The sequence below is a fragment of the Melanotaenia boesemani genome, chromosome 15 (genome assembly GCF_017639745.1).
Source record: "Melanotaenia boesemani isolate fMelBoe1 chromosome 15, fMelBoe1.pri, whole genome shotgun sequence".
Classification (NCBI taxonomy): Eukaryota; Metazoa; Chordata; class Actinopteri; order Atheriniformes; family Melanotaeniidae; genus Melanotaenia; species Melanotaenia boesemani.
Window position 1 is genome coordinate 527,683 of NC_055696.1, and position 14,781 is coordinate 542,463.

Below are 14,781 nucleotides of genomic sequence, written 5' to 3' on the forward strand. Positions count from 1 at the left end.
CTTGAGATCAACCATCCTGCAACTTTTAGATGCAACCCTTCTCCAACACACTTGAATCAGATGTCATCTGCATGTCATTCAGCTCTGCAGAGGCCTGGTAATGAGCCAGTCATTTGATTCAAGTGTGTTGGAGAAGGGTTGCATCTAAAAGTTGCAGGATGGTTGATCTCAAGGACCGGACTTGGGCCCCCCTGGTCTAGCATAACGCACGGATACTTTTAAAAGTTTAATGCTTTTGTACAGCTTAGCCACAAAAATCTTAAACCAGGGTATAAAATAACTGACTTGCCTGGAATTTCTGGAGCTGCTCATTGAAGGTGGGTAGATGGTGCGCCTGTTCCAGCTGGGGGGGCTGCTGCTCCAAGTGGGAAAGCTGGTTGTCGAGGTCTGAGTAGCTCTTAACTGCCGGTTCGGGCTTATTATTTTCAAAGAGCTGGCGGGCCTTGGCCTTAGTTGTGGTCTCAAGGTCGGACCAACACTCCCTGATCTCCTCCAGCTTCTGTTGCACTACTGAACGTAGCTCCGGCTTCTCCTGGATCAGCTCTTGACCCTCCTAGATGGAGAAGGTTGAGAGTGTTAAAGATTATTTGTTGCAATGCACAACAGAACCCAGACTGAGAATAATCAGGACGTTCATACGCTGTGAGTCTATGCATCTTTGAGGTGTCTAAGTTTATACTGCTTGAAAATGACATTAAGTGGGAACTGCCATTTCTTGGCTGAGTGCTTTCTTTTGCTTTCCCCTCATATACTGCTTTAATGTCAGCTTTTGCTTAAAGGGATGGTTCTTATGGGCTGAAGTGATTAATGCCTCATTGGTGTTGTACAAAGAATCTATGAACTGCAAGACTGCAGCAGAGAACTGTCCACCATTTTAGATTTAAAGTAAATCTATGACAGCAATCATTATTAGCCTATTTTCTTCCAAGAAAACGACTGTATTACGTACCCACACTTGTACTGACATTACATTGGATAGACATCATGCTTTACAGCGCCATAATCCTGTAGATGTTGTGTCACTACATCTAGTCCTTTAGTTCAGGAAGGAACTGGGAGAATGATGCCAAAGAGTGAGTAGCTAAATTTGGTTTTGTCCCCAAAATAACACGGCACAACAGATCTCTGTGCTAAGGCTGGAGCCCCCCTGCTTGCAGAGAAGCAGGTGTATAAAGCAACGTTTGGCCTTAGGCTGACCTAAAAATCATGCATGGTACATCTAATAAACCCCTGTTCTGTCTTTTGCCTTTGCTTTTTCTGCTCTCATTCCTTCACTAAATCCTGAGCTTTGTTTATGATGGGATCTGTATGAGAAGATGCTGTAAGATCAAAGCTTTTAGCATTTTTTTCATCTAAATTAAGCTTTTCTTTTTTTTCCAGGGATAGATTTGTTCCAGTCTCCTCAAATGCCAAGGAGGGAAGTAACGGGTGTTTCCCCTCTGTGAAAAGAGTCATAAAATACCCACACCAGCTTTAGGATATCTTTGTATTTTATAAAAAATAAAAATAATGCAGGTTCTTTTGTATAATGTTTAAAGAAACAAGCTTTTCTATCTTGTGTTATAAAACAATGGGAGACACATTCAGTATTTACTTAGCTTGTATTATAATAACAGCCAGTGATGGAGTGCATCTCTTAAATCCTGTTTCTTCCCCTTTATCTTTTCACAGAGTTGGACCTACATCCTTTTGCTTTCATAATGCAGTGCTGCATTCCTTCTCTTGGCACAAGCTCTCTGCTTAACTGCTGCTAGTGCTCGCTCTCTCACATCCTTCTCTGCTCCTATCTTTCCTTTGCCTTGCTTTCCCTCTCATAATGCAGAGCCAGCAAAAAGCAAGTCTCTCTCTCTCTCTCTCTCTCTCTCTCGCTTTCTCTCTCTCGCTTTCTCTCGGCTTTACTGACACACAGAGAGAAGCAGAGGGAGAAGAAATAAGACGGGGAGGAGAGAAGAGAGAGGGGGAAAAGGCAGACTACAGGAAGAAGGGAAGGCAAGCGAATCAAAGGTTTATGGAACAGGAATGAGGCTGCGGGTGTGCCGGGCTGTGCTACAGCCCGAGAACAGTTGGATCCAAAGGCCATTTGTGAAGTGAATTTTCCAGGCTGACAGTGCGATATTTTAAAGGCTACCACAGATAAATCATGGTCTCATGGCAGCATTGTGTTCCAAATTCTGCAGGATTTCTCACAATGCTGATGCGGCATAGTGAGACAGTGGGTGGGATTAAAGAACTTGTCTTATACCACTTGTATAAACAATGTATGAACAGTGTCACTGTTATCTGTGTGAGAGTTACAGTAGGGCTGGAAGGTTTGCAGTTCTTTCATATACATTTCCAATTATCTGCATAAATATTCCTTTGTGTATTGCACAGAACCTCATTTGTTTATTGAGGAACTCTATAAACCAGGCTTGGTTACTCTTAAAGAGTAATTAATCTGTTAGTACTCCTCAGTGTTTTCATACATGTAACTTACATTTACCATTAATAAACCAGATGTAAATATCAGCAGCTTTAAATCAGCTCTGCTGCATCATGTATTCATGAACTCTGTAGCTGTAACAGGTAACCTCAACCATAATAGTTAATAAGTATTTCAAGTACAAGAGAGTGTCCTGACCTTACTCTGCACAAGTAACAACTAAACATTTTTGGTAAGTGATTAGTCCCACACACTGAGAGATAATCAAAGTTCAGTATGTACCTCTGGCTCTCGGTTCAGCTGCTTTCAATGCTGCAAATTAAGAAAATTTAGGGAAAATATTGGATACTCCATGCTAGGTTTAATACCAAAGAGAGAAAAATGACAAATTCCGAGCTGTTATTTTCCTACCAGCAGCTCTGGTTCCCCTCACTGAGAACAGAAGCCCCAGACATACATTTAGGAGCCTACTTGGAGCCCCACAAAGGCCAAAGCAAATCCCCTACAAGACTAAACTGTCTGTTCATGACCATAACATCTATCAGTGATGTGGATAATCCTAACATGATCAGCCTAAACATTAAACCCATGGTTAAAAATGTAACAGTGGATCCCAGAGTGATGCAGATGCTGGTAGCAGCTAGCTTTAACTACACTGATAGAGTCAAGATTTGAAGTTGGGAAGAAGACCAAAACTGGACTTTTAAACCAAATGTAAACACACTAACCCTAACCACTAAAGTGCAACTTCAGTCAGACTGCTCTGACGAAACCCTGATTTGCTAACCGAGCACCAAGACAATGTTTAAACAACTAAAAGACAATATCATTGCAATGAATGCACAATAGTCTCTCGTAGAGGAAGGCAGACGTGGCAAAATGCTGTAAATGTTTACTTACAGTATCTCACAGAAGTGAGTACAACCTTCACATTTTTGCAAATATTTTAGAATATCTTCTCTTGGGATAACACTATAGCAATTAAACTTGACATACAGAATATCAAAGTTTAGTTTCTATAGTGTTGTCCCATGAAAATAAATTCTAAAATATTTGGAAGAATGTGAGGGGTGTACTCACGTCTGTGAGATACTGTATGTAGTACACTGCATTGAGGTGTCGGACACTCGTTGGCGAACAAACTTGATTGGCTTCCTGTGCACGTAGAGAACAACAGTAGTCCATTAAATGTCGAGGTCGGACAGTTCACGGAAGTTCGTCTCAGTGGTGCATGTCAACATGCGGGCTGATGGGATGAGGTTGGAATGATTCACCAAACAGCCGTGTTCATTTTAACTTCAATGCCAAAAAGACTCCAAGGCTCCTCCTTTGAAAATGTCTTAAAATGCCTTAGTTTTTGTGGTGTATTAATAGTGGCTGTAGTGCGCTGAAAAGCATTGGTATTTTAAAAATCACTCTCAAATTTCTTTAGGTTTAATTCATCCAAAACTATTTTTCCAAAAATCTTTCAGTCAGAGAGAAGCAGAAATAAACCCACATTCTTATCAAATCACAGATAAAATGTTACTGAAAACTGAGAAAAGATGAAAAATGTTTTTCACATTTTTTACTTTTCCTCTTGTTGCAATTTCTAGCTGTAAACATTTTTACAGGCGCAACACATTTTTAAACTTCACTTACACTTTTAACACTTTAAAATTTGACCTTTTTTGTACTTTTAATATTTGATAACCCCTATGGAGCATCCTTTTTTCCCTTTTTATGTCTTTTCTCTTCTTTTTTAAATGATTTGACTGCATTAAAAAAGGCGACGCTTCCCAGTCTCTTTATACACAGAATAATGACAGTAAATGGCATTCTGATTTCTGATTCTGATTCTGACTGTGAATGAATGTATCAACAAGTAAATCGAATCAGGTCTCAACGTCACAGCAGTGGTCTCTTTGCTGAAACTCTGGAGGACGTTTCTGGAGCAATACCGTGGTTGACAAACCCACACAGCATCCACCAACCTCGAACATATGCAACACCGGCGCTGCTGGTGTGTTGCCAGGTCTGTGGTGGTGCTTCAGCTTCACGCTTCATCACATTAATTCAGTGTTTCATCTTCTTATTGCTCTTCTAAACTTTAGAACCCAGCTTCAGCAAATTTTGGAAACTATGTGTGTTTCTGTGATGAAGGCAGAAAGATTTTCTAGCTAGTTTCTAACCTGAAGCTAATGTTCTGTAGTGGCTCTATTTATAATTTCAGAGTGTGTTAGGGGTGAGGTTTCCTTTACTCACCTTAAGTACACAAACCAATGCATTATGGATTTTAGACTGGGCCTAAAAACCCTGAACAGAAAGCCAGTGAAAAACTGTTTAACCATCTAACTTTACATTCAAGTAAAACACAGTTCTTTGCTTTTTGCTTTAAGCAGCTATCATCAAACACATAAAATCTGTTTACGTGGAAATCTCTACATTTTCTTTACTCTGACTTTCAAAAACTGAAGCGGAAACAGTGAAGATCTTTCTGGACTAAAACAGGGTGTCATGTTGGATCTGAGAGCATCTTTTATTTGTGCTGATACACTTCCACAATCGAGCGTGGTAAAGCTCAGATTTATAAACACATAAAATGCAGCTTAACTCCAGAGTGTGTGACATCGCAGTTTTACTGTGCACATCAGTGCTTCTTCATTTGGATTCTCATTTATTTCTTTAATCAGGAAAAACCTCACCTTTAGTTATACTTTTCGTTTGGAAGCTGCGGATACCAACTGTTGGAGATTTTCAGAGGAATCTGTGTCCATGTTCATTGAAAACAAGCCTTCAGCTGCTTAAAAGTCTGTCTGATTCTCTCCTTCATGATGCTCTATACATTTTCAGTATAAATATCGCAGATAAAACCCACATCATTGGTGTCTTGATAAATATGCAAGACACCCATGCCCTCAACGCTGATGTACCCCCACACCATCATAGATATATAAATACCTGGAGTCTCTGATCCTTTTCCCCCATTTTGTCCTAAAACAGCTGATACATGGCCAACCAACCAACTTCCTTTTGGAGTCTTAAATTTGAGATTTGTCTATATTATCTAAATACAAAGACGTTGGTGGGTAGAGAAAACATTTAAAATAATTAATACAGATTTCAGTTGTTTATTGCTTTAATATAAGTCTGATGTTTTCCTCATTATATCAACCAAAACACATACATATATTCATTTCTAAACCTAAACAAACAGTGAAAAAGAAAGTAAAGGATTATTAAAACAACAGTGTTGGTATAAACAGAAGAATGTTTTTAAATTCTCCACCAAACCCTCCAATCTTTAAATACAGTTTAATGTGACAATACTTTACTTACTTTACTTTACTTTGTGGCTGTTGTTTTCCTATTTAAGTTATTCTTATGCCAGCAGGCATTAAAGAAGAGAAACAAATCCACAGATTATTAATAAGAGTTCCACAAATCAAGACTGTGTTGGTGTAACAGACTAAATTTTACCATGCTTAACATGTTTTGTCTGATTGAGAAACAAGATATACAAAAAACAAACACAAAAACAAAACAAACACAAAAACAAAACAAACAACCAAAAACAAAACAAAAAAATACTGATGAACTGATCCTGTCCACTGTTTCTCCTTACTGACCACATTTATAACACTAAATCTAAGGAAAGCATTTTTACAACACAGTAAAATATGAAATCCACCTCTTTCAAACCCCATACCACCTGAAGTTTGAGTTGTATTATTTAAATATGATGTGATATAAAACAAACAAACAAAACCATGTAAACACTGGAGTAATAAAAATCTAATCTGGAATAAATGTAGCGCTCTAACTCGCTTGATGGTACAGTGACATTGGTTTTGTACATTTCTGAAACTGCCGCTCCCGCGACGCTGCAGCTGAGTTTCTCTTCACGCACACGTCACACGGTAGCAAGGAGACGTAAACAAACATTTTGAACACGCATCGTGGCTGATTCAGCAAAGAAACATCAGAGGACATTATTGAGAAAGAGAGGAAACAAAAGAGAACCAAAGACAGAGCAAGAATTAAGAGCCAACATAAGACTGTCTTTACTGTCTGGAGACAGCTCACAGTGCAGGTAGGATGCAAGATGGATGCCGAATTAGCCGTCATAGGGGCGCGACACTGAGAAAATGGTAAAAGTTAAATAGTGCGCCTTTAATTTATTCAGTGTCACCAAATCCTCCAGAAGATGCGACCAAGCTAAAGCTGTTGTTATTGAATGTGTTTGGTAAGCTGATGGTTTCCTCACAGGGAGCAAGAAGTTGCCTGGAGCCAATGACAGTATTTGGGTGTTCTTATCCAATAAACGGGAGTTATAAATCGACTGTAGGTGCAAGCATGCATGCTTATTTGTCTGCTTTTAGCCCTGTGATAGACTGTCCAGAATCCATCCCGCCTCTTGCCCTTTGACATCTGGGACAGGCTCCAGCTTCCCTACGACCCTGAACAAGATGACAAGGCATATAAAAAATGGATGGATGGATAAGTGATTAATGATGCCAGTGCTGGCTAATAAATATTACAAATTATGTGCACAGACAGTGCTACGTGACTCCCGCGATGTCCACCTGTGTGCGTTGCCTTGCAGGTTGTTAGACTCTCCTGTAGAACATGTATGAGTTGTATACCAGCTAACACGAAACATTGTGGCCTGAGGTTTTGTTGCATCACTGATTTTGGTGAAACATCCTGATATACTAATAGGGAATATATCAAAATGATACACTACTGCATATGTACAAGTGGTAAAGTGTAATTTAAAGATAAATGAGGTCAGGAGTTTCAGGCATATCAATCCTAAAATAACGTGTTTGCAAAAGTGTGTCATAGCACGAGTAAAGACATTCCTAAAGATTTTACAGGAAGCATTACTGAAGCTCACCAGGTCAGAAAAGCTTACCAAATCAAATTTTTGGGCTCTACCAATCCACAGTCAGATGGACAAATGGAGGAAATTCAGCACCGCTGTTATTCTGTAGCGGCCAATCAACAAAGATCACTCCCACAGCATGTGTAGTAATCTACGAGGTCATGAAGAAACCCGGGACAATTTCCAACCAACTGCGGGTCGGTCTTATGTTGGTTGGAGGTTGCTTCATACCTCCTCTGAGGTATGTATGTGCAGCACTCTCAGTCTCTTCGGACGACTGCTTTTCTGACGCAGACAGACAGATATGCAGTTCTACAAAAAGCTAACAAGGCAAAGGCTCTGGAGATGTATCTGTGTGTTGATTAAATGCTGATTGGTCGAAAGTTACCTCAAGTTGGCTGGAGCTTGGAGGGGCTGACGACAGTTGATTGCATAACAAAGAAGACAAACTGTCAAAAACAACAGGCCAGAATGACAAAAGCTGCACTAGAAAATCACTTCCCTCTACTACAGAATAAAATCTTTTGTGCACTTTGACCTCTGTCTTTTCATAAGCAGAGCAAAGCTGAAGCACCACCAGAACCAAGAAATAACGTGGTGAGAGATTTATGATGAGCTTGAAAAGTAAATGCCCATGACTTGACCAACAGCAAAACACTGAGCAATAACGGCCTGCACAGTTGGAAGGAGACATCTAACGTCTAATGCTTGGTAAAAATCATGTCAACAAACTGGAGGTCCTTTAGAAAAAAACCTCAATGAAACCATGATAGAATTTTATGTTTAATAACATAAAAAACAAAAACAGTGTTCCAGTATTAGAACCTTATCCTGTTTGTAAAACTTGGTGGTAGCAGTATAATGGTTTGGGACTATTTTGCTGCAGGATGATTTATTATCATTAACTGAATAATGAAATATTAATTATACCAACAAATTTAAAGGAAAACGTCTGGACGTCTGAATTTGCCTGGACCCCACCATAAAGTGGGTTTTGGAGCAAGACAGCAGGCAATGGCACACAAGTGGTTCTACCAAACATAACTTTCGCTCAGTCAAAGTCCTTTTTTTAAGGAACTGAGGCTATAGAATTCAAGTGAAATTGAAAGTTGTCATCAAGGTTTCTAACTGACCTAGCACTAATGAAATATAGGGTCATGTTCCTTAATTAATAAATGATCCAGTAAAATATTTATGTGGGTTCAATTCATATGCAAAATATGATGTTTAAGACCATATTTATGCAGAAAAAAATTGTAAAGGGGTAAAACTGCCATGCACCACTGTTTATGTATTTTCTGAAGTGGACATTTTTATTAGTCATTACAGGAAAAAACACCACTAACATGACTGTGTCACAAACCAACATGAACTCTAAAGCAGGGAAAAGGAATTCAACCACCTTTCCTTTTTATCCACATCAATGTTTTTTGGATTTATGGAGACAGCTGACCAGAAAAAAGGTCTCTATTTTTTGATCATATAAGTAATGCATGTTTATTAATCCCATATAAATCTACAGTATGCACTCAAGCTAGATGGCTGCTTATAAAAAAAAGTGCTGACCCCTGAGCCCAAAGCGAGGCTCGGCACAAGGTCGGGTGTGAGTCTGTAACAGAGAAGCACCCACAGATCTCCACCATGTGCACGGGTCGGCCCGGAGCTCCATGTGCTGAGTAAGTACTGCGAGAGCACAGAGGTGCAGGCCGCGGCAGGAATCCTTCCAAAAGGACGCAGAGTTCTCCGATCGCTGCAGGACGCAGCGTCATCTTTTCCCTGTTTCTCAGGTGTCAGAGACAGCGTTTGGGCAGATGAAGTGATGCTAGCACGGCGATGGAGACATGATGAGCTTTTTAACCATCTGCATGTGGCCACGCAGGAGCTCAGTCAGCCTCTGCGAAGGAGCCATCTTCTTACTCAGGGTCAGTCCTTTCAGTTTAAAGTTCTGGTATTTGACATGAATGGTTGCACAAATACTGATGATGAAGAAGTAAGCATTTTTATTTCAAGAGGACACGTTTTTCTAAGAAAAGAATTTCTCCATATTTCTCTGAGGAGCTACATGAAATGAATAACATTAAAGGGATTTCTTAAACATCTAGAAACTTGAAATATTACAATTTTAATGCTTGAAATGACTGTTCACTGTTTTGGTGGTGGAGATAATATGGTTTAATGGTTCGATGGTGCAGAAATTCAGTCAAGTGCTGACTGAACTTGCTGCACATGTCAAAGTAAGTCTGACTTTATCCGAAAAGATAAAGTTGAAATTGTTAAAGTTGCTGGAAATTTTGTTTAAAAAGATCTAGCCACCAATACTATACAGCTTAGAGTTCTGCTAAGAATTACTGGTATCTGTCTCGTAAATCTTTCAAAATGCATTAATGCCAAAGCACCATTTCTTCCAAATCTGAATATTCTAATAAATTGTGCAAAATGACTACAAAACAACAAAACAAAAGGCTTTTTATATGGAGGATTAGAGAAAAAAAAAAAATGTTATCATCCACTGACACACCTGGCTGTCCAACCTCTGGCCACACAGCATGACCACATCTGTACGTTTTCTTTTCCTTATATAACTAATAAACAAATAGATGCAAAGCTTTCTCCCTAAAAAACATCATTTTGTTTCCTAAAACATCACTTTTTACATTCTGGTCCTGGTTTCTTTTTGTGTTTTTACTTTGCCTTCTTCCATTAGTGGTTTCTTCTCTGGCTTTGTCCGAGGAGTCACAGGGGAGAGTGGATGGTCCGGCCTGAAACCACCTCTCCACATCAGTCCAGGTCAGCCCCAAGACTGGATTATTTTCCACAATACTCACTAAAGTTTGCAGATTTCTCTTAATGAGTTAACTTGGCTTCATTGCAAAATTCTAATGTTGATTTTTGGAATCAGTTGTTTCTGTTTTACATATTATTCTCAACTTGGTAAAAGTTAGGAGAATGTCATGGTTTATTATAAACAGTCAAAACCAGAACATAGATTTAAAATATCCTTTCACTGAATGTCACTGCATGTGTCTATCATGTAGACGTGTTGGACACATGCACCACATGTCCTGTTAAAGAGAAAGGGAATAAACCGGACATCATCAGGCTGCTCAGAGCTGCCTGGTAACGTCTCGACAGCCATGGATCGTTGGAATGTCTCAAAAACAGAAAATGTCTAAAATGTGGAAAAGCTGTGTACGGATTAAGAAAATAGGGGAACCAAAGTCAGATTAGATAAAAGAGACATAGTGAGTTCAGAGCGCTACATTTATTCCAGATTAGATTTATATTACTCCAGTGTTTACATGGTTTTGTTTGTTTGTTTATTATATCACATCATATTTAAATAATACAACTCAAAGTTCAGGTGGCATGGAGCTTGAAGGAGGTGGATTTCATATTTTACTGTGTTGTACAAATGCTTTCTTTAGAATGTAGATTATTGACAAACCTGGCTTGGCTGCGTTTTCTTATAATTCGTATGACTGCAGTGCTTGTTAGATGATGGAAAAACACAACAGCGCTCCTTTTGGTCTGTGTTGTGGATGAAGGTTAGATGTTAGCTAGTAATGACACCTGCTAATTAAATTTGTACATAAAGTGATTCAGTTTATTAGCTTTGTATTGATAGCTGGATCTAACTATTTACTTGCCATTGTAATTCTGATCACCAGGTTTAAGGCTGAACAGAAAAAAGCTGGTAGAAACCCTCATGTGTAGAGGATTCTACACTATAATTTCCTCCTTGTTGACAGTAAAAATTGGATTAAAGAAGAAAGGTTACAACAAATCTGTACGTATACAACCAGAATGCTGATCTGGATCTTTGTCACATTAATTTTGCTGAGAAATCCCTTTTTATTAGCAGACACTCAGGGTTTTAAATGCTTTCAGGCTTTCCTACGAGTCTTTCTAACCTATAAAAAAAGGTCATGTCAATACCAGGATCTCAGTTTCTGGTCAGACATTAGCGTTCGTGGTCCACAAGATCACTGGCGTGTGTATTAGTTAAAATTATTTAAGATGATCTTCACTCTCATTCCCATGACTAGCAGCGGCAGCCCTGCTGACTGTTTGGTCACTAGAGCAGATCTAGATTTTGTCCTAGTTCATGTTTACTGGCATATTACAACGTTTTATGTTCCATGCTGTGAGACCTGGAAGAACATGTCTCATCCCCCAGATATTTTGGATGCAAAGCTGCTAACTGTAGACGAACCATAGGTTTTAGCAGAAAACCAGCAGGAAATGTATTTCTGTCTTGCAATGAACAGAAAAAACTGTCGCACACTAATGAACCAGCAATAATTGAGGAAAGACAACTAAAACACAGCATTTATCCTGTTGAGAGAACAAATACATGTGACTGCATATATTCAGAGTCAAACCCTGAACACAAAGACACACAAGAAGCAACAAAGGCCTGTCAGGACTGATCTTACACTCCTTGCATTCTGACTTCAGGTGTTTGACTTAGTCAGACGGTCTAGACTACAACATACTAAACCTTCAAAGACATTTCATATATGGACAACCAAGACGGCTACAGAAGATTTCAACATTAGGTAAAATACTGGAGTTGGATTGGCTCAAGGGCTGTGGTTATAATTAGTTTCACTCTATCTAATGAATATTTTATAATACAACACATACCACCACAGTAGTTTGTATAGAATCTATAGAGTAATGAATTTCTAAATAATGAATGTATCATGGATGTAAATATATCTGAGTGAGCCTGAAAAGCTTTACAGACATTTTCTGTTCAAATGTGTAAAATCAGCAGAGCTTAAGTCCAGACAGAAACAATCTTCCCTTCTGTAGTTTTTGGCACCGAGTTACATGAAAAGGCATTCAACAGCTTTTATTTCCTGCTAATAATTAGTGTATAAAGTAAAATGAGGGAACTATGGGATTTCAGCAGAAAAAACAGGTTTCCATCTGACATTTTGCTACTGTTCACATGATGCTTGGGGCTGAAAGTAAAAGAGCACTTCCTAATTTAACCAGACCATGTTTTTATTATTTTTTTTAAAGATCAATCCAAATCTATTACTGCATCATCTGTTTGAATAGCTTAAAAATCAAAGTATGAAATGACAGCAAAAAGTGCATTTTATGCAGACTTTACGGTCGTCAGCTGGATTTGATGTCAGCAGCTTGACATGAATTATTTTTCCTGGATAACAGCAGCGATGTAAGCGCAAGTTAAACTTGCCAAATGCACCATGCAATTAGCAGAACGGGAGTCTCATTGACTGATACAAATGTCAAGAGCCCACCTGCGTGTCAAAGCATGGAGAACATTCTGTGTGGATGGGATGCTGCTCTGTCAGTGTTGCAAAGCATGATGGGAATCCAGGGCGAAAAAAGCAAACCAGATAATGTTTAATGATGTGAACTGATCACATGTCAGCTAGAGATATCATACGGTCTCCACTGTACTTCTGGCCTTCACCACTGAAAGGTTTGCTTGTCCTCAGTATGATCTACTGTAGCCTCCAAATCAAATCCCGATTAGTCAAACCTAAGTGCAATCAGACCCAAAGAACCTCGGGGATCACAGCAAATGTAAAACTGGAAATAACACAGCTGCTTTATCAATATAACCTTGAGAGTGTAACAGGATGTCCCCGAGCTAAGGGATGAAATGAAAGCTGAGTGATGACATTTTACCCATTTTCACCTATTTGACTGTATTACCACCACACCCACCACCAACACTGTTTCTCAGTCATGTGTTCTCCTTGGCATGTGCTGTCTCTCTCTTTCTCTCTCGCTCTCTTTCTGCCCCCCCAGGTCACCTCCACTCACCTGTTCTATCTTGGCCAGCCATTCTTTATTGCGGGCCAGCTCTGCCATAAAGGCCTGGTGCTTCAGCCACTTCCTGTGTAGCTTTTGAGCCTCATCCCGCGCCGTGTCTCGGGCCATAAGCATCTTCTCTTCCACCCGCTGTCCCAATCACTCAGCTAGGGGAGACAAAAATAGCCACCATCAGGAGCCCAGTGCTTGAGCCAGCCCTTCTTTCCCCCTTTCCCACAGGACGTCCTGCCTGCCTCGTCTACACAGGAGCCACCCGGTTGGCTCTGCAAGGGCCTTAGGTACCTGTGCTGTCACCACCCACCCCAACCCCCACCAGACACCCTTTTCTGAGGAAAATCAAAAAGAAAAAAAAAAATCAAGATAAGCACCTCAGCAGTGGTAGCAATGGAAGTACTCAAGCCCTTCCTTAGGGTTGCCCCTGGGTCCTCATGCCCTACCACTTCATGGATCTTGCGGTCCTGATGCTGCAGTGCCTGCTAGCCAGTCTCAGAAAAGGCAAAAACAACCAGAGAAAAAGAAGAAATGCACCATTGACAATACTGGTAAAGGGTAACATACAGATCCAGGATTCCCCGCGACTTTGAAGGCTATTTTTCTAGCTCCGAATGTCAGTTAAAATCCAGCCATCAGTGAGGGTGTAGCTGTAGCATAGCCACAGAAGAATCCTTCAGTAGGGGCATAACCTGGTGGTCCACTGCTCGCCAGTCTTGGTCAGCCTGTAGTCCCATCTAATGATGCTGTAGACAGGAGGAGGAGGAAGAGTTGGAGTGGGAGGAGCAGGATGAACAGGATGCAGAGGCAGTGCAGAGGAGGCTTGATAACATAAGCCATCCGCTCTTGAAATGCATCGTTCCCACCTCTGCAAAGATGTACATGCAGGCTGGTCTGTGATAGCACACTATTTTCTCTTCTGAGCTCCCCTTCCTTGAGTCCCTGAACGGCTCAGCCGAGGTTGCTGCATGCTGCTGCAGTCCTTCCCTCTCAGCTATGCTCCAGTGTGTGTGTGTGTGTGTGTGTGCGTGTGCGAATGTGTGTTCAATCACAATCAGCACTGCAGTGCCGGAGCAGAGAGGGAGAGAGAGCACGAGAAGGAGTGGAGAGAGGGGAGGCAGTAAGACGAGAGGGGGGTAGAGGGGGACTGGGAGAGGAAATGGAGAAAGGGGTAGTACCAAAATGAAAAAAGAAGGAGGAGAGCGAGTCAAAAGAGGGAAAAGATGGTGTTAGGTGGAAGGAGAGGAAAGAGGAAGGCGGGGGGAGGGGGGTGGGGGGGGGGTTGTGAAACAGAGCGAGGAAGCGAGTCTGCGTCATCCCTCAGTGTCACCAGGGACATTTCTCTGCACTAGAAATGACTGCACTAAGAGCGGGATCAGGATTTTGGAGAAGGGGGGGGGGGGGGGGGGGGGGGCAAAACAGCTGAATGAGAGGGAAGGAGGATGCATGCACACATGCTCCACAGTGCAGCCGACTGGTCCAGGTCACCAATCATTCACCTTCTTTAAGGAAACCTGCATGTAGTTCTGTTTCTGCAAGTCTGTCCTGCACGTTTTACTCCAGATGTGGAAACTACCACCCTGCACTGAAATTACAGGTAAACATGACGGTTACATAGCAAAACAAAAATCTTCTGACTTTGGCTCAGTCTGTGTTTGTGCTGCAGCATCAGAAACATTTTTTA

General features: G+C 40.7%; 1 protein-coding gene across 2 annotated transcripts in view; it reads right to left on the minus strand.

Annotated features, from left to right (window-relative positions):
• The window catches only part of sptbn4a (spectrin, beta, non-erythrocytic 4a), a 35,724-nt gene extending 21,572 nt beyond the window's left edge, over positions 1-14,152 (minus strand). The window contains exons 1-3 of one of the 2 annotated variants that reach the window (XM_042009113.1): positions 13,475-14,152; positions 13,098-13,252; positions 290-553 (exon numbers count right to left, since the gene is read on the minus strand). In XM_042009113.1, the coding sequence (XP_041865047.1) occupies positions 290-553; positions 13,098-13,220 (387 nt within the window). In that variant the 5' untranslated portion in view covers positions 13,221-13,252; positions 13,475-14,152. Of the gene's footprint in view, positions 1-289; positions 554-13,097 lie in introns of both variants that reach the window. The other variant, XM_042009112.1, reaches the window with a different exon arrangement.
• Positions 14,153-14,781: the final 629 nt, after the last annotated feature.